Source organism: Hydra vulgaris, chromosome 03 (assembly GCF_038396675.1).
Source record: "Hydra vulgaris chromosome 03, alternate assembly HydraT2T_AEP".
Lineage (NCBI taxonomy): Eukaryota > Metazoa > Cnidaria > Hydrozoa > Anthoathecata > Hydridae > Hydra > Hydra vulgaris.
Window position 1 is genome coordinate 66,240,671 of NC_088922.1, and position 19,732 is coordinate 66,260,402.

A 19,732-nucleotide genomic window follows, 5' to 3' on the forward strand; every position below is an offset into this window, starting at 1 on the left:
CGCTTACAATGCTCGAAATCGCAGGAGAATGTCGCGACAATGGTAACTTAGTGATGACACGCCATTGAAGTCTACTTTTTGTTAAATTTGACATGTCTAAATCTGCTATGTTGCATGACATTACTTTTGTTTTAATTTTTTTGAATTTTGTCTAATGGTTTTTTTAGTTTAATAATGACTTATACTATATAAGTTGAAATATCACTATTAAATAATAAAAATAATATTTAACCGATGTGTGTGTGTGTATGCGCATATATAATATACACTCACAAATACTCACGAAGAAATTCCGGATTTGTCGATTCTAAGCCAAATAACAAAGGAAGATATTCTTTATAAAATTGTCCATTTTCGTCACATCGCTCTAAAATTATAATATTATAAAGTAAATTATTAATATTACATGTAATTCTTTTTTTTTTTTTTTTTTTTTAGATTATTCGCCTCCCCAAGGCCCGAGGGGGCCACTACAGTTGAGGAGGCTACTCATTTTTTGTGTTTTTTATTTTTTAGTTATTATTCGTGGTGCAACCCTCTCTCAACTCTTTAACTCCGAAACACAAACCTTGCCGAACAAGGTCGCTGCGCGGAGAAACTAAGTTGAGCGCGGTACTTCCAGGGACGTGGTGGGAGTCGAACTCCGAACCTCTCGCTTACAGAGCGAGCGCTCTAACCACTACACCACTACGGCATATATATATATATATTTCACATATATGTATATATATATATATATATATATATATATATATATATATATATACATATATATATATATATATATATATATATATATATATATATATATATATATATATATATATATATATATATATATATATATATATATATATATATATATATATATATATATATACATATACATAGGGGAAAGGCGCCTATGATGGCAAAGCGCCTATGATGGCATACCGGTCATATTTCCATTAAAATTGGTTTTGGTAAAAAAAATGATTAGACCTACATGACTATACTGACTTTACATTAGTTTTAGTGAAAAAACGTCCCTTGTGCACAAGTATTGTTTTTATAATCAACAAAAATCGATTTTGGGATGTGCTGTTGTAGTTTTATTTCCTTCATATATTTAAGATTGTGATTTTACTATTAACTGTGCAGAAATGAAATTTTCATGCATTTTATATTCAATTTTTGTGCATTTAGTGGAATAGTTACTTTAATTTTATCTTTTGAACAAGCTTGTTTTAATGAAAATGATGACTTTTACCCATGATGGCATACTGACGAGTTGGGGGTGTTGAAATATTGACGAGTTGGGAAAACCTTTTTTTTTATAAGAAAAACTTATTTTTAAGTAAAGTTAAAAGAAAGCGATGCTCCAAAATTTTTTTTTGGTCGAAAAAATACGTAAAACGCAATATATCCTATGCGCATGCGCAAAATTTTACAATGCTGGTGTGTAGCATGAAATGGTAAATTAGGATGGTTTCGAGTAATTTCTGGCTTTTCTGAGGGAAGACTCTAAAGTTAAATCAAATCATTAAGTTATTCTCGATCCTAACTAGCCCCATTCTCCCCTATGCCATCATAGGAGCAGTGGTTGCCTATGATGGCATACTTGTGCTTTTTTTTGCAATAAGAATAACTTATAAAAAAAATAAAACTGATGAAAACTCCCAGAGTAATTATTGTTCTAGATGTAACAAGGAATATATCCATATCAAAACTTTTATTATTGGTCTTCAGGATACTGAATAATGAAGCTTCAAAGTTAAGTATGCAATCATAGGCGCCTTTCCCCTATATATATATATATATATATATATATATATATATATATATATATATATATATATATATATATATATATATATATATATATGAAATACAGGTAATTTATATATACAGGTATTATATATATATATATATAAATATATATATATATATATATATATATATATATATATATATATATATATATATATATATATATATATATATATATATATATATATATATATATATATATATATATATATATATATATATATATATATATACAGGCCCTTTCAGAGATTGAGTGAGGCCCGGGCCATTTACAAATTTTGAGGCCCTTACCATAAAATAACTGCCATTGCATAATAAATAAAAAAACAGCAAATTAGTAATAATTTTTATTTTAAAAATGCTTTTCTTGCTTTTGCTTTTGCAAATGCACTGACAACTGTTGAAAAATTGAGTTTTCTTGCAATATCACAGTTAATATTCAACATTGCAAGTCCATTCAAGCGTTCTTGTCCCATGGTTGAACGGTGATAGTTCTTTACTTGTTTCAACACATTGAAAGATCTTTCTCCTGAAGCCACTGAGACAGGCAAACTGATAAAAATTCGCAAAGCAATTGATATGTTAGGAAAAACACCAGACAGTCCAAGTTCTAATATTTCTTGAAACAATTCTTTTGGTTTGCAATCTGATGTAAAATTTGTGGAGTAAATTTGTTTCAGAAAGATTATTTCATCAGAAGTATCAGACAGTATTTCCTTGTGGTACTTTTTTTGAAAGTTTGTTGTGGTACTGAGTAGTTCTTCATTGCTCATCTTGTTGAAGTGCCAAAGAAATCCAAAAATGCTACAAATTTGTTGTTGTGACTCAAATCGACGTTTAAGACCTTCTAGAATAGAGCCGATTATTACATAAAATACATTGATTTTATAGTGCTGTTCTGAATCAAACTGTGTTTTCAACTTTCGAGTGGTAGAAAATTCTGGTGAAATTTCAATATTCATTGCAATTAATTTTGACTCACTCAGAACAGCATCCCATTTTTCACGAATCTGTTGAATGCTGTCCATGAGATTTTTAATGTTTTCCATTTCAACATCTAGAGTTGCATTTCTTGCCTCAATTATAAGATTGGTTTGGTGAATCATTGTGAGGAGCTTCATCCATAAAGATGACATTACAATGCATTCAAATTTTGACAAATACTTTTGAATGGACTGAAGTTCTGACTGAGCTGATACTGTGAGATTGAGAGATTGCAGCTCTTTTAAAGCTGTTCTCAGTGAATTCAAGTGACGGGCAACTGGTTTTACTGCTTCAATCCTTGCTGACCATCGGGTCTTGGAAATACCATGTAGTGAAGCAGGTACATGGTTGCTTGAGAATTTCCCACCTTTCTGGACTACTGCTGAAGAAATTGTACATTTGCTGCACAATTCCAAAGTAAAGAATTGCTTCTTTGCATGATTCAGCACAGTCAACACCAACAAGGTTTAAAGTGTGATTTCCACAGCTGGCAAACATACAGTTTGGGTTTTCTTCTAGCAAAACTGCTTGCACACCTTTGTATTTTCCAGCCATGTTTGGACCATTGTCGTATGCCTGACCAGAACACAGTTTAAAATCTATGTTCAACAAAGTTAGAACGTGAAGAATCCTTGCTGCAATTTCTTTTCCAGTTTTTTTTTAGTAATTGTCAAAATAGAGAAACCGTTCTTCAATGGAAAATTTAGATCCATCAATTTTTATATAACGGATAATGAAAGTTGTTTGCTCCTTGTGAGAGCAGTCTGGTGTTGCATCAACAACAATTGAAAAATATTTGGTGTTTTGAATCTCTTCAATAATTTTGGTTTGAACAAAAGATCCACAGAGTTCAATAAATTCATTTTGAATCCGGGTGGACAGATAATGAACTTGTAAGCGCTTTTTGTTCAGTTGAGATTCATGGACCTTTTTTACATGCTCTGATAAAATTGGATCATATTTGCTGAGGAGCTCAGTTATTCCGAGAAAGTTTCCATTGTCAGGGTCATAAATGTGTTGACTGGAACCAAATAAAGCAAGCCCACGTTCAGAAAGAAAAAGAATGACGTTCAAAAGGCGCTTAAGAAGTTTTGTCCAATTACTGGTTTCAGTTGACAATTCTGTTATTAGTAAATTATCAATCGAACTTTTTCTGATGGCTGCTCTACTGGCTGATTTCCATTTGACATTTCATGTGCTGGTATTCGGTCTTTAAACTTTCTCCAAACCCTGGTGATATTCCAACCTAACTGTTCTGAGAAGGTGGATACCTCGGAATCACTTTTGTTCAAAAGAAAGCAGGGTGCACAATAGAATGACTGTTGTACATCACTCCAGCAAAGCCAATCTCTTGTGCATATCTCACTATTGGGAAGAATTTTTGATCTCAGACGAGTAGGAAAGGCGTGATTATAAGAATCTCGTGGAATATTGTTTGGAATTAAAAAGTTTGTTTGGAAACTTTCTTGCATTTGAGTAATATTTCGTTTGTCAACAGTGCCAATGTCAGACACAATCAATTTTGATATATTAGAACAATCTGATTCACATTTTTGGTCCAAACTTTCTGAATATGAAATTTCAGAACCAGAGATGCAATTATCATTTGAGATGGCTTGCAAATTTGTTTCCCTTTGCTGACTGTTGCTTTGGTGAATCAATGAATTTTCACAATTTGATTCCAAGCTTTCTAAATGTGTAATTCCAGATTCAGAGACACAAGTTGTATTTGAGATGTCTTGCACATTTGTATCTATCTAAGGATTTTTGTTTTGTTGTAACATTGATTTTTCAGAAGATGTAGTTCCGGATATTTCAATATCTGATTTACCGTGTGTTGGGTTGGCTTGATTTTCCAGTGGTCTTAGAAATGATGTTATTGACTTTAGGCTCTTCGTTTCTTCTTCAATTTTTTGTCTTTTTCGCCTTTTGGATGCACCACTTTCAAATTTTCTCTTTATGTTTAAATTTAGCAATGACATTAGTTTTAAAAGTTTTCGATCTTGCTGCAAACAACAATTATTAATGACTGAATTAAAATAAATATCAGAACAAACTTAATACAACACAAATAATTTAATTAAAATAATAATTATGTGTATTAATAATCAACTAATTAAGTATATTAAAATATTGTCTCAACATTGATTAAAATTTTATGTAATTGCTCATGTTATCACAATTTAATAAAAATATATTAAATTTCCGATAAAATTTGGAGGCCCCTATTTAGGTCGAGGCCTAGGCCAAATGGCCCGTGTGGCCCCCCCTCTGATAGGGCCTGTATATATATATATATATATATATATATATATAAATATATATATATATATATATATATATATATATATATATATATATATATATATATATATATATAATATATATATATATATATTTTATTGGCATATTTTATTGGAAACCATATATCAAATCGGTTGCAAAATTAGCATCTGCTAAGGTTGCATCTCTTTATCGAGCTCGCCACTTTCTTACTCTGGATTCTATTCTCTACCTCTATAAATCTCAAATCCGGCCTTGTATGGAATACTGTTGCCATATCTGGGGCGGATCTTCTAATGATGCCCTTTCTCTTTTAGACAAGGTGCAAAAACGCATTGTAAACATAGTTGGGCCTGCTCTTGCAGCCAACCTTCAACCATTATCACATCGTCGTAATGTTGCTTCTCTTTCTCTTTTCTACAAATACTATAATGGGCACTGCTCGAAGGAGCTAGCGTCTCTTGTGCCATCTACTAAAATTCATTCTCGTGTTACTCGTCATTCAATTAAGTGTCATCCTTTTTCTGTGACTGTTCCTAAGTGCTCCAAAAACGCTTATTCGTCTAGTTTTTTTCCTCGAACATCAGCTCTTTGGAATTCGCTTCCTTCATCTTGCTTTCCTGATTCATATAATTTGCAATCTTTTAAATCGTCCGTCAATCGTTATCTTGCTCTACAATCTTCATCTTTTCTCTTACAGTAACTTCCAACTTTAATTAGTGGCTGCTTGCAGCCTTGTTGGAAGCGAAGATGTTAAAAAAAAAAATATATATATATATATATATATATATATATATATATATATATATATATATATATATATATATATATATATACATATTTAAGCATTAAAACATCATATACGGTATCATTCTATTTAATTGTTTTTTTGCGTAATATTTCGGCTCAATTAGCGAGAGTCATTATTAAACTAAGTTTGAAAAAAAGAAAAATAACACAAAACAACAGATATAAAAAATTATAAGTGTAAGAGTACTTATGACTTTGATAAGAATATAACATGATCTTGGTTGAATTATTTCTGATGCATAACTTTCATCTGGTTTATCGCATAATTTTTGAACTACGGCTTGCATGTCCGCAATGTCTATGATATCTAAAAAAATAATATGAATTTTTTAATTTAAATAAATCTCTTTGTCTATCAATACCAATAAATAATAAAACTGAAAAATAATTTAAACCATCTACGATGCAGCCACAGTTGCTTTTTATTTTCTCAAGCAGTATTCTGCATTTGCAATTAGAATTTAAAATCATTGATTTGGCATCTAGTTTAAAAGAAATATAAAAAACAACTATTAACAACAAAAGTAAATAAATATGAAACTATTTAATACTGTCTAAATTTACTAAATATAATTTAATAGCTAAATTATAAAAGAAATAGCTAATTTGGAATATTTATTAGAAGATCGTGACAATAAATTAGACAATATTTTATTACAGAATTATGTAACATTAACATACTATTGACATAGGGGCAAGACATACACACATAAAAGTGTGTATGTCTTGCCCCAATGTACAGTATTGGACAAAACATTTGCAACCAACATCGAACAATGCTAAAAAGTGTTCCTAATTTTACATGTCTTAAAAACGAAACGAACTATACTACCACAGCAAACAGTTCAGGAGTCTGGAGTCATAGCATGCCATGACATGAGCAATCAGCTGACAGGTGACAGCACACAGGCAGAATTTTGTTGACAAGGGCCATTTTGCAGCGGACAAAACAAGTGCAACTTTTTTGGTTTGTTTCATTTTCTTAAGTCTGGTCCGTTTCAACGCCACGGAAGTTTTTTAATAATAAAAGGAATTATCCAGAAACTTCCAGAAGTTTCCAGAAGCATGCAGAAGCTTCCAGAAGTTTCCAGAAGAAGCATCTGAAGCATCCAGTAGCATCCAGAAGTATCCAGAAACATGCAGAAGCATCCAGACGCATCCAGAAGCTTCCAGAAGCTTCCAGAAGCATCGAAAAGAAGCATCTAGAATCTTCCAGAACAGGTTCACACAGGTTCATTTTACTATATAAGAGACATGTAAATCGACATGTAATTCAGTCAGTATATGGAAGTCAATCAGTCAGTATTAACAAAACAGCTTATCAAAGTGATTTTTATCAAAGTGTTTTATCAAAGAACATCAATACAAGAAGTGAAATACAACAAGTGTTTCATTACTTCAATACAGTCCACATCCAACCAAGACGTGTGTTCCACAGAGCATTATTGTAATATCACAAGGTAAATGTAACATGGTAAGCCTTGAGAAGCGTGATTATTTATTTTTATTATTTCTATGACGTCAAGTGCAAAAATGGCTCCCGACAGTCTTGGATTGGAACTAAGAAAAAAAATTATTGGCGATTACGTAAGTAGAATGTCACAAAAAAGTATTTGTGATAAATATCGCGTGAAAAAATGTTCCCAATATCGTTCTACGTGGAAGTTGGCAGCAGATAACGAAGGTGGAAGACCGCAATCCACCACTTCTAGAGAGGATTCTATGATCGTCAGATCCGTCAAGAAGGATCCCTGGATATCATCAGTCGAGAAACAAAAGCAATTAGAGCTGCCTGTATCGGACCGAACAATCAGACGACGTGCTGTTGAAGCCGGATTGTTTTCTCGACGCCCTGCAAAAAAACCGCTGATTTCACTAAAAAACCAGAAGAAAAGACTCCTGTTTGCTGCATCTTATATTAATTGGAATGTGCAGAAATGGCGAACTGTCCTGTTCAGTGATGAATCGAAGTTCAACATCATTGGGAGCGATGGCATTTGCCGTGCACGTCGACCGTCCGGAAAATACCTCGATTTACGTTACTGCCATAAGACCGAGAAGCATGGTGGAGGCAATGTAATGGTCTGGGAGTGTTTTTCTGCTAACGGTCTAGGTCCAATACATCGAAACGATGATATAATGGACCGTTTCATGTATAAAAATATCCTGAAAGATGTTATGTTACCTCATGCTGAATGGAATATGCCAATAAAATGGATTTTTCAGCAAGAAACGATCCGAAACACACTGCAAAAGTAGTCAAGCAGTGGTTTCAAGACAACCACCTATCGGTGATGGATTGGCCGCCTCAATCTCCGGATCTCAACACTATCGAGAACCTGTGGGAGATCGTCAACCGCAGATTTAATCGTGAAGGTGTTCGTAATAAGGATAAACTGTTTGAACAAATCCAAAAGGCCTGGGCAGCGATTCCACAAAGTTTCATTGTTCACCTGATCAAATCTATGCCTCGAAGATGCAAGGCTGTGATCGACAACAAAGGATTCGCCACGAAATATTGATAGAGAATTATAGCTTGGTCAACATTTTGTCGAGTTGCACTTGTTTTGTCCAGAAGGAAATCAACTTTTGATTAATTTATTAATTTTTGTGTACAAATAATGAACTTTGTAATAAATACAACTTGAAGAACTTTGTCTCTAAACAGTTACATAGTTATTTCTCTAAATTGAAAAAATGCAGCACTTTTATATAAAGAAACTAAACTTGCATTATTTGGTTGCACTCGTTTTGTCCGATACTGTATATTAGTAATGGTTTTCAAGTAAACTATGAAAGATTTCAAATAATTTTTGATTGAGCCCAAAATCTTCAATTTGGTATATTGACAGGGTTTAACGCATATCTGACTTTTTTTACATTGAAGGTTCTCTTGAACAGTTTTTTCATACCGAGTAGTTAACTATTCTTTTGCAACTGCTTCGTTGGTTAAATGCTTTCTTTAAGAAGTTGATATTTGCTTGAGTTGCAACTTTTGTCCATTCAGTTCATTTACCCAATGTTTATACTTAGCCTTGTTTTTTTGAAGCTTTTTAATGAAGACCAGCAGTGAAGTAATGGGTGAAGAAAAGTAAAACAACGTCAGCAAAAAAATAACAACAACAACAGAAAACTGCTGTCTGCATCAAGTGTAGTAAATAAAGAGATTTTATTCATTTCAAAAGATCTTCTCTACAATAAACAATGAAATTTCTAACTTTTTGTGCTATAATTGTTTGTTTTTTTAGTTTAAAAAGATTCAGACAAAGTATTTAAACAAAAAAAATCTTTATAATATTTTTGAATAAGTTTTCATGTTTCTTTTTTACATGTTTGTAACCTTTTTTACATGTTTGTAACCTTTTTACATGTTTGTAACCTTTTTACATGTTTGTAACCTTTTTACATGTTTGTAACCTTTTTTACATGTTTGTAACCTTTTTTACATGTTTGTAACCTTTTTCATGTTTGTAACCTTTTTACATATTTGTAACCTTTTTACATGTTTGTAACCTTTTTTATATGTTTGTAACCTTTTTACATGTTTGTAACCTTTTTTACATGTTTGTAACCTTTTTACTTTTGTAACCTTTTTACATGTTTGTAACCTTTTTTACATGTTTGTAACCTTTTTTTACATGTTCGTAACCTTTTTTCATGTTTGAAACCTTTTTACATGTTTGTAACCTTTTTACATGTTTGTAACCTTTTTACATGTTTGTAACCTTTTTACATGTTTGTAACCTTTTTTACATGTTTGTAACCTTTTTACTTTTGTAACCTTTTTACATGTTTGTAACCTTTTTTACATGTTTGTAACCTTTTTACATGTTTGTAACCTTTTTACATGTTTGTAACCTTTTTATATGTTTGTAACCTTTTACTGCAATTTTTTGTATAAAAGAATTTAGTTATTAGGTAATTTAATTATTAGGTTATTAATCAAAATGTTGAGTATATGATGAATGAGCTGTTTCAGTGTTTTAAAGCTTTGTTTTCGAGTTTGTTGTCGTTGCCTCACGGAGCTGCGCTTTATACTAAAGTTCATGAAAGTTTAAGAATCCTTAATTCTTCTTTTACATTCATTTTTTCTTTTTTACATGGTCTGCTGAGATTTTTAAAACTTTATGTTATTATTGCGCACATCAAATTAATTTTTTTTTTCTTGAATAGTTTCACAACTTTTTTTAAATTTAAGCTTTGAGGTAAACTTTTATTCAGCTTAACATAAAACTTACATGCTGCAAAACAGAACAGATAATAAAATTTAACAAACATCAAGAATATTAAAAATGTTAGTTACACTTAACAATATTTATGCATGTATCAGTTTTGTTTTATTAGTAATGATATTTTAAATGTTGACATCTTCAATAGATTTTATTTGAATAAATATTTTAATAAATTTATTTTTAACAAATAGAAATTATGGATTAATTTCTATTTGTTAAAAATAAATAAATATATTTTTAACAAATAGCAATTAATCCATAAAAATAATTTTTTTTTAAATAGTAATGATACAAAATATTTTTTTAAAGATTTTATATTGTTATTTTTTAAAAAAATACGGCACAATTCAACATCTGGAAGTTAGTCTACTGTTTGTTCGTGTCAACAATTCAACTTTTGGAAGTTAGTTTATTGTTTGTTCGCATCAACCATTCAAAATGTAAAGTGTAATAAAAATAATGTATGACGACTAATATAATGACTAAATTTTTGAAATAGAAAGAATAACATGCATTGGAGAATTGAAGAACTGAAGAATGGCATGCACTGAAGAATTGAAGAATGGCATGGTAAACTGGTTTGGTGCTCAACTTCTAAAGCAGATGAAAGGAAATCTTAGGAAATTCATCTACGTGTTTGTCTTCTATATTTTATTAGTTTTTTTTATGAAAACCTTGTCATGAAAACTCAGCATGTGGAAGCATGCGTTTTTTGTAAACCTCGTCATAAAAACTCACCATGTGGAAATATGCTTGTGATTTAATGTTATGCTTTTGATTAACATCATTTTTTGCAGGTTTGATTTTTTTCTAATTCTGATGGGCGATATTTATGCTTATGCCACCACAAGGGTTATGTTCATCATGGACCTTATATTGACCTGAAGTAAACAGAGCAGCTTGGACTCCAATCTGATACAAAAGCAACGTTTTAAATACTAGTTATCGTTTCTTTATATGTTAGCAAATTTTATTTTGAAAAATTAGTAATTAAATAGGTCTTGTAGGTTTGCATAAAAAGAAATTGAGACATTTAAAACCTTTAACCATATTGGAAAATAGGAATCTGTATGCTAGGTAGCCTTTTTTAAGGTAAATTAAATCCTCATTTTGAGTCTTTTGTTTTATGGAATGAGTTTCATTTTTAAACAAATAGCATGTTACATTACAATAATTTAGAGATGGTGGTCTTGTGTTTTCTTAAAAAAACGCTTGTGTCAGGTAATATGCGTATGACTTTACTTTTACATTGTTTTTTGAACGGCATTTTCAACAGCTTTTTAGTTTAAGCTTTTTTAATTTTTGCTTTTATTGTTTTAAAATTAGGTGTTAACATTAAAGTTATATTTGTTTTATTAACATTTTGTTCAATGTAGATACACCTATGTTGTGGAATTACTTGCTAACAACTCGCAATGAGACATAACCCTTTCAAAAGACACTCTTAAAGACCAAGAAGGTTAGTTTATTGTGCTCATTCTAGTATCTCTTAACTGATTGGTTTCTATATTTCGGTTAATATATTAGTATCTGCTTTCAGGTTTATTTTAGGAGTCTACAGACAACTGCATGAAGCGATTTTCGTTTATCGTTGTGTTTTCTCTACAGTATGTAGTATCCGAATGAATTCTCAAGTGTGGATAAACTTGATATAAAGTTAAAGTTTTGATCAAGTTTATCCACACTTGACAGGAAGTTCAAAAGTTTTTTCTTTTATTAAAAAGATTTTAAAATAGAGTTTTTGCAGACATTATATTTTAGATAATCATTTTATTGTGATTGTAATATTTAAATTTTACTTGTAAATCTCAATTTTAAAATGAATTTTATAATTTTTCAGATTTTTTTATTCATATTTGCTAACCAGGTTTATGATTAAAACACCAACACGTTGATCTATTGATTTACCATTAATGTTTCTTCGAGTTAGTAATGTTATATAATAAATTCGAAAAAATATCAAATGTTTTCTTATTCAAAAAAAATAGATTTTTTTTGAATAAGATTATGTGGTAATAATAATAAAAAAATTTTGCTACGGATAAGTATTTATATTCAAAGAAAACTATAGCAGTATTAATAAGTATATTCATGCCTCGAAATAAGAGCGCAAATTACAGAAGATTTTATATCGGAACGCTGTCGTCTTAACATCGGATTGCCGCCGAAGGACTGCTGTTTTGCCGCCATTGGTTCGTTGTCAACCGCATTGACCTTTTCCCCCAACAAACCAATATAAATACGATGCGCAAGTCAGAGCGACATCACACTAGGTGACTGACTGACGCCGGTACGGCATGTTTACTAATGGCGGTTTACAAAAAAATTTGCGTCCGATCTTAAGTTAATCTCTAGAAAAATCAATTTGAAAAGAGATAAAAAAAAAATTTTTCATAATATTTGCATATATATATATATATATATATATATATATATATATATATATATATATATAATAAATACTTTACAGCATTATAAAAAAACTAGTATATTAGTGGTATTATGATTTAAATAAAAAATGTTTAACTTATTTCCTACGAAGAAGTTGCAATTTAAGATTGCAGAAGTCGCTTGCAGGTACAGTGTAATATAGTTTTGTAGCTGGCCATTTGAAATCCTTTTTGTTCATTTTATTTTCATAATTTTACACACGCTATTCTCATCATCATTTTTTTATTTGTTTTATTTTAAATTTCAGGTTCCCCAAGAAGATCTAACGGTCTTGTCACAGAGCACCGCGGAAGAGCATTTAACTAGGAAGTTAAATTCGTAACCGATGGTACAAGTTATTCTCAGAGCTCGCTTCTAACCCTCGATCTCTTGCTTCTAACAACTGCGCCACGGCCGCTGAATTTCACATTCATCAGTTTGAACAGTAAAGCAAACTATTAAATTTAATATCTTCATTTGAATAAAGCAATGTTTAATCTCGGTATTCCAGAAGACACCAAATTTTAAAAAATTTTATTATTCTGCGTAAAATTATTCAGAGAATTGATTTAGCAATTTATTTATATATCTTAAATCATATTAGTTTTCGTTACTTGTGGGGACAATTTTATCAAATTGTAGTTTAGCTGCTATTTATATAGAAAATGTGACGCGTGAATTTAATTCGAAATTTAAAACAAAAAATGACACTTTGAAATTTTTTAACAAATGGCAACCCAATGATTACTTGGTTTTTGTTTGAATGTATTTATTCATTTTATCGAAATAACTCACTTGAGCGTGGAATTGCCCATAAACGTTTTCTGATGTAATCAATGTTTTTTGCTGTCGCACTCTCACAAACCTCATTGATCCTTACCTTTTTATGGCTCGCTGTAATTTGTAATTAACTAATGAAGAGATTCGACTTTTCAGAATTCATTAAGTGTCTCAAATATATAACTTCCATGATATGAACTAGCATTATCAGACTTTGTAAAAAAAAAAATTTATTACGGGGTTACTTTACTTGAATTCCTTTAGAAAGTGTTCAGATATACAAAGAAAACTTACAATTCCTTGATCACATCAATTAATTACTGTAAGAAAAACTTGTTTCGTAATGTCATTCTCTCTTTTTAAAAAGAACACATCGAAGTGCATACTCATGTCCTTCTTTTCAAAGTAGTCTTTTTTACCTTCTCTAAATGTAACCGGGATTATCTTTTGGATAAAGTCTTTTAACCAACAACAAGTTTTTTCATCAAGATTTACAAAACGCTGACTTTTAGTTTTTTTTGCTGTGCATTTGAATAAGGTGTTTGATGTAATTCAAAGTACTATTTACTGCAATAGATGTGTCATGCAACATATCTTCATTATCTCCAACTTTTACTGATCAAGAACTGTTTAGATAGGTTTAAATAGATCTAAACAATCAACACATACTTTGTCACCAATATGAGAAAGATTATTATATAATTGGGGGTTCAACGTGTTCAATAAATGCGAAGGATATTGAATGTAAAAAAAAGCGCTTCTGAATAATGATCAGTACAACGAACAGGATAGGGTGTTTTCAAGTAACATTTTACACGTTCGAGAGAATCAGATACACCTTTATCACATGACCTGCGCTTTGTCATATCCAACAATTTATTGAAACCATTCATTTCAGATGAGTGATATCGTCTAGCAATACTTTTTCTATTAGAAATAGTTTAATCACTAAATAATCGCCATTTTCTGACTTGAATGGCTTCCACTTTGTATTTAGAGCAACCAAAAGCATGAATAATAGTTTCTTTTGAATATGATGGTCACTAAGTGATAAAGTTATAGTTTGGCCTAAAGAATCACTTTCTTTGTATAAATTGATATATCGAACTAATTCAGTCGAAACTATTTTCTTTCTTCCGTCAACAACATTATGCAATATGGATGTAAAGTCGTCTGACTGTGTTGGAGCTAATGTTCTGCAAATCTTTTTGTGACATCGTTTAAATATTGTTGATGTTTTCACTCCAGGTATTTCTTAGTATTTTCTAGTTAGTAAGAAATTCTTCTATTTAGTTCTTATTTACCAAATATTCTTCTAATAAGTTCATCGTATTTTGATGAACATGAGGAAGTGTATTATTTTGAAGGAAATCAAATTAAAGTAACCCAGACATCATCAACTTTTGTCAAAGTAATAATCAAGAAAATTTAAGGTTCAATCTATACGATAATGTCAAGAGTGTTGAATTAAGGGTAATTAATTTATGAAATAATTTCCTCTATAGCATATAGTAATAAAAAAAAACAGAAGATATTTTTTTGAAAGCAATCAAAAACAGTTAAAACATGATCCTTAATGTTTATCGTTACAAAGTTTTTCAATTTTTTAATATTTTCAAATTGATTTTGATGAATTAATTGGAAATATGTTCACTTTTATGAACATATTTCCAATTAATATTTTTTTCTATATTTTTTAATCTTTTTGACTTAAGTTTTTAGAGCGGTCTAAATTGTTTTGATTAGACAGACAGACGAAAAAAACAAATTTTAATTCTAGTTTTCATGAAATTTTTAATTAATATGCTTTTGAAACAAAAAAAGCATCAGTTTTAATAGTGGAATTAAAAGTTAATAACTTTTAATTCCACTATTAAAGCACTTTTATAATTAATAACTTTAACTTAATAATTATAAAAGTGCTTTAATTAAAGAGATAAGTAAAATAATGAAAAATTAAAAGATTTAAGAAACTCGCCAAAAATATTGAATATCCTTCTAACATCATTGGATGACTTGAAAATGATGATGCTCCATTATTTTTGGTGTACGACTTTTTTGGTGAAACAAACAAGAAATTCGCGAATGAGGAAATTATTCTGGAAATGGTTATGAAGCACTTTAAATTCCTTATCACCTTAAATAAGGGAATTGCCTACATGCTGACACCGATATATGCTGCAGAAGGATTCTATTTTGGTGAGTTCAATTTTAGAATTAGCCTCAAAAACAAATCCAACAATTGCGGAGACAACACTGACAGAAAAAAGAAAAAAGACAATTTTCAAAATGAGCGCAAAGAACTATTGGAACATTGTTGGTCGTCAGAAATATCCAGCAGTCTTTGAAGTTGCAAAATCTATTGTTGAAATGATTTGTTCGTCAGCAACAAAGGAGAGAACTTGGTCGATTTTTTTATTTATTCATTCACAATTGAGAAATCACTTGACAAACGAACGCGTAAAAAAATTAATTTTTATATATACCAATAGTGGTTTGATGGATACAAACGACAAAAATGACTAAATTTTAGAGGAAGGAGCAGTTCTCAGCGAGTTTGAATGTGATGAAGTTATAAATGAGCAAATGTAATACAAGAATAAATTAAATTGTTAAGTTTTGTGATATAGAAATTCGTTTAAAAATCATGAAAATAATTAGAAATAGTTACTAATAAAATTAATTACAGAAAATCAAACGAAAAATTATTTCTTTTAATTAAAAGTCACCGGCGTTTATTTAAAATACGCCGGTGACTATATTTAATTAACTTAACATACCATTCTATTTGTATGCGCATCAAATGCATACTATACGCATAATTATGAGCATAACTTTTTAATGGTACGCGTATATAATCGCCAATATGCGCACAAGTTCCGAACCCTAATTTTTATACTTGTTATCTTACATTTTAAATATGTAAAATTTTTGTGAATATGTTTTTATTTGTTTGACAATATAAAGCGGTCCTTGATGATTAGACCGTTTGGTCTTCTGCAAGCTTCCCACGTTCTTTTTACACAGTATTACAGAAGTTTATATATTTTGAATGTGAAATCATTTTTGTAATTTTTTGTTTTTTCATGTATATTCATGAACCTTTATTGGGTGGGTGACTTATCGGTTTTTTGGCGATTAACAACTTAAAATGTAAACATGCCAACTAAAACTAGAAAAATAATAATTATGTCACGAGCAAACGTTAGAAATAAAATAACAACAATAACACAGGTCAACAAAAAAAAATTTTTTTTCTGGTGCCGAGCAAACAATTTGTTTTTTGTATAGCATTTCTCATTTTGATTTCAAATATGCAACTCTTTTTTTACCATCACGTCAAGTTGTAAAGATATTTAGGTTCAAATCTTAAGTATTTAAGGTAAAGTCCCTAATATTGTCGAAAAAAAAGTTATTCAAAAGTATGTCAACCTGGGTCTCAAAAGAAGCGTATTTTCATAGAGATTTTTAAAATGTTATTCATTTGAAATAAAAATAAGTATTTTGTGTATTTTTGGTGAATAACATTATGTTGACTTTTTTTTAAGAGTCTTTAGCATTTTTTCACATTTCCTTAAAATTTATTGACATTTGTCAATAAATTTTAAGGAAAAATATTTATGTTTTCTAAAATCTCTATGAAAATACGCTTCTTTTGAGACCCAGGTTGACATACTTTTGAATAACTTTTTTTTCGACAATATTAGGGACTTTACCCTAAATACTTAAGATTTGAACCTAAATTTCTTTACAACTTGACCTGATGGTAAAAAAAGAGTTGCATATTTGAAATCAAAATGAGAAATGCTATACAAAAACAAATTGTTTGCTCGGCACCAGAAAAAAAAATTTTTTTTGTTGACCTGTGTAATAGTTAAACAATTTAAAGAATTGATTTTATAAAACAAAAGTTATGCTAAGTATAAACCCATAACTGTTGTCTACAGTATGTTTAAACATAAATAAACTTTGAGTAACACAAACAACACTTATTTTTTCTAATTTTTCTTATTAGATTATAAGACAAAAAATAATAACTATAGTAATTAGGCTAATGAGTTCAGGTATTTTCATAGCCAATAATAATAAAAAAAACGTATTTGATTATGGGTAATAAAATAAAGTTTTTGATTATGGGTATTCGCTTCATATGGCGAATAGATATAAACAAGTTTACTGCTTATTAGCGTATTATTTTTATTATTAAAAATTTATATTATATTACATTGTCAAATCTGATTTATCACACCGGAACCACTAAAGCTATTTAATTGTGTAAACATTTCGCAATAAAAATACAACAAAAATGATTACCACTTTCAATAAAAATGATACCAATACTAAAATTTAAATGTTTAAAATATTTAGTGAATGTTTAAGTTACATTTAAAACACTGATTTTTAAAAAAAATTATATTAAATAAAAAAAAGAAGTTTACCTCCCCATTGTAAATTAAAATGCATATTTAATATTTCTTTTCAGCTAATTAATTTCTTTTCAGTTATTTTTTGTGAGCAAAGAAAAACTGCAATGAACATTATAACGACTTCATTATGATCAAATCAACAACAAATTAGTTTTTATTTAACATCTTTCAAGTTTATTCCTGTTTCTCAAATATATTGAATTAACAACTTAATAAAGAAAATAAGAAAAAAAAAGATAATTACAAAAAATTAAGAAAGGTTTACGTAGGTCCCAGCTCCCTCCACGACACTATTTATGCTTGTGTGTGGATGTATCTAATCTATGTATGCATCTGTGTGCGAGTATATGTTTGTATACGCTCAGTGCCGGTTTTAGCACTACCAGCGCCCTGGGCGAGATTTACGGCGCCCCTAGCTCAATTTAACCCCATTCAAAAAAAAAGCAAAGGGTATAATAACCAATTAGTTTCGCCCCTTTATATTCGGCGCCCTGGGCCATCGCCCAACCAGGCCCTACCCTAACGCCGCCACTGTATACGTTTGTATATATATATATATATATATATATATATATATATATATATATATATATATATATATATATATATATATATATATATATATATATATATATATATGTATATATATATATATATATATATATATATATATATATATATATATATATATATATATATATATATATATATATATATATGTATATACATTCCTAGTCGGCACTTTCGGAGACATGTTTTTTTTGTTCCCGTTTTGTTGTTTTTCTTTTCCTTTTTCTATACAATTTTTGTCATATATATAATTAATTTCTAATTTTTATCATATTTTTATTTTTATTTATACATATTTAAATTTGTTTTTTTTTTTATTATAAAAATACGTTTTTCATATTTATATTTGTTATTTTTATGTATTTATAATATATCATATTTCATTTTTATTTTCATGTAGTTACAAAACAATTAATTACAGTAATATAACCATATTTAAACCTTGCCGTAACCCTAACCCTAAGCCTGACCATGATGCTGACCCAAATCAAACCCTCAGTCGATGTATATATATATATATATATATATATATATATATATATATATATATATATATATATATATGTATATTTATATATATATATATATATATATATATATATATATATATATATATATATATATATATATATATATATATATTATATTTAAACTTAGCTCAACGGAAATTTAAAGAAGTTTTGAATAAGTCAAAACAATATTTTTTTAAACTAGCATTCAACAAATATTTTTGCTATTTGGGTAAAGGTGACACTTAACGGAAATCTAAAAATGTTTTCATTTTACCTTTGTTGGGTTTAATATTTTTTGAGTTAAAAATGTATTTTACCGGTTTTTGAGTTAAAAATGTATTTTACCGGGTTTTTTTACGAATTTTATATTTTTTACTCTACTTAAATTTCAATTTTATTTAAATTTTTAAAAATAAAATGTGAAAACGTTAAAAATAGTACTAACAAAAAAAGTAATAACATTTTACAACACTACTTGAACTCATGAAAGATTATAAAATATATTTTTTTGATAAATTTTTTGATTTGATTGTCTTCGAAGAGAGTCAAATATTTGTTTAATGCTATATACAAGTAAGTTAGTTAAGGTACTCAAGCAAATTGTTTGCATATTCTTTAAACATCCTTTTTTTCCGTAACTTGTTATTTTGTTTTTCTAACAAAAAACAAACCAAAAACAAAGCAAAGCAAAACAAAACAATATAACATTTTTTTCATGTTTTTTTTTCATCTTTGATTTTTTGATAGTATTACTTTATTTAATGTTAAATATTTACTTATTTTAATTTTTTTTTTATTGTTATTTCTATTATAATTATTATTACCTTGGAATTATTATTTTTAATTTTATTATTATTTTTCCTATATTATTTTTTTCTATTTAAATAAATGTTTT

General features: G+C 29.0%; 1 protein-coding gene across 4 annotated transcripts in view; it reads right to left on the reverse strand.

Annotated features, from left to right (window-relative positions):
• Window positions 1-17,866, reverse strand: part of LOC101237035 (uncharacterized) — a 37,344-nt gene extending 19,478 nt beyond the window's left edge. For 3 of the 4 annotated variants that reach the window (XM_065791973.1, XM_065791972.1, XM_065791971.1), the window contains exons 1-4: window positions 17,768-17,866; window positions 6,282-6,368; window positions 6,074-6,193; window positions 284-367 (exon numbers count right to left, since the gene is read on the reverse strand). In XM_065791973.1, the coding sequence (XP_065648045.1) occupies window positions 284-367; window positions 6,074-6,193; window positions 6,282-6,368; window positions 17,768-17,792 (316 nt within the window). In that variant the 5' untranslated portion in view covers window positions 17,793-17,866. Of the gene's footprint in view, window positions 1-273; window positions 368-6,073; window positions 6,194-6,281; window positions 6,369-17,767 lie in introns of all 4 variants that reach the window. The other variant, XM_065791974.1, reaches the window with a different exon arrangement.
• Between the last annotated feature and the right edge of the window lie 1,866 nt (window positions 17,867-19,732).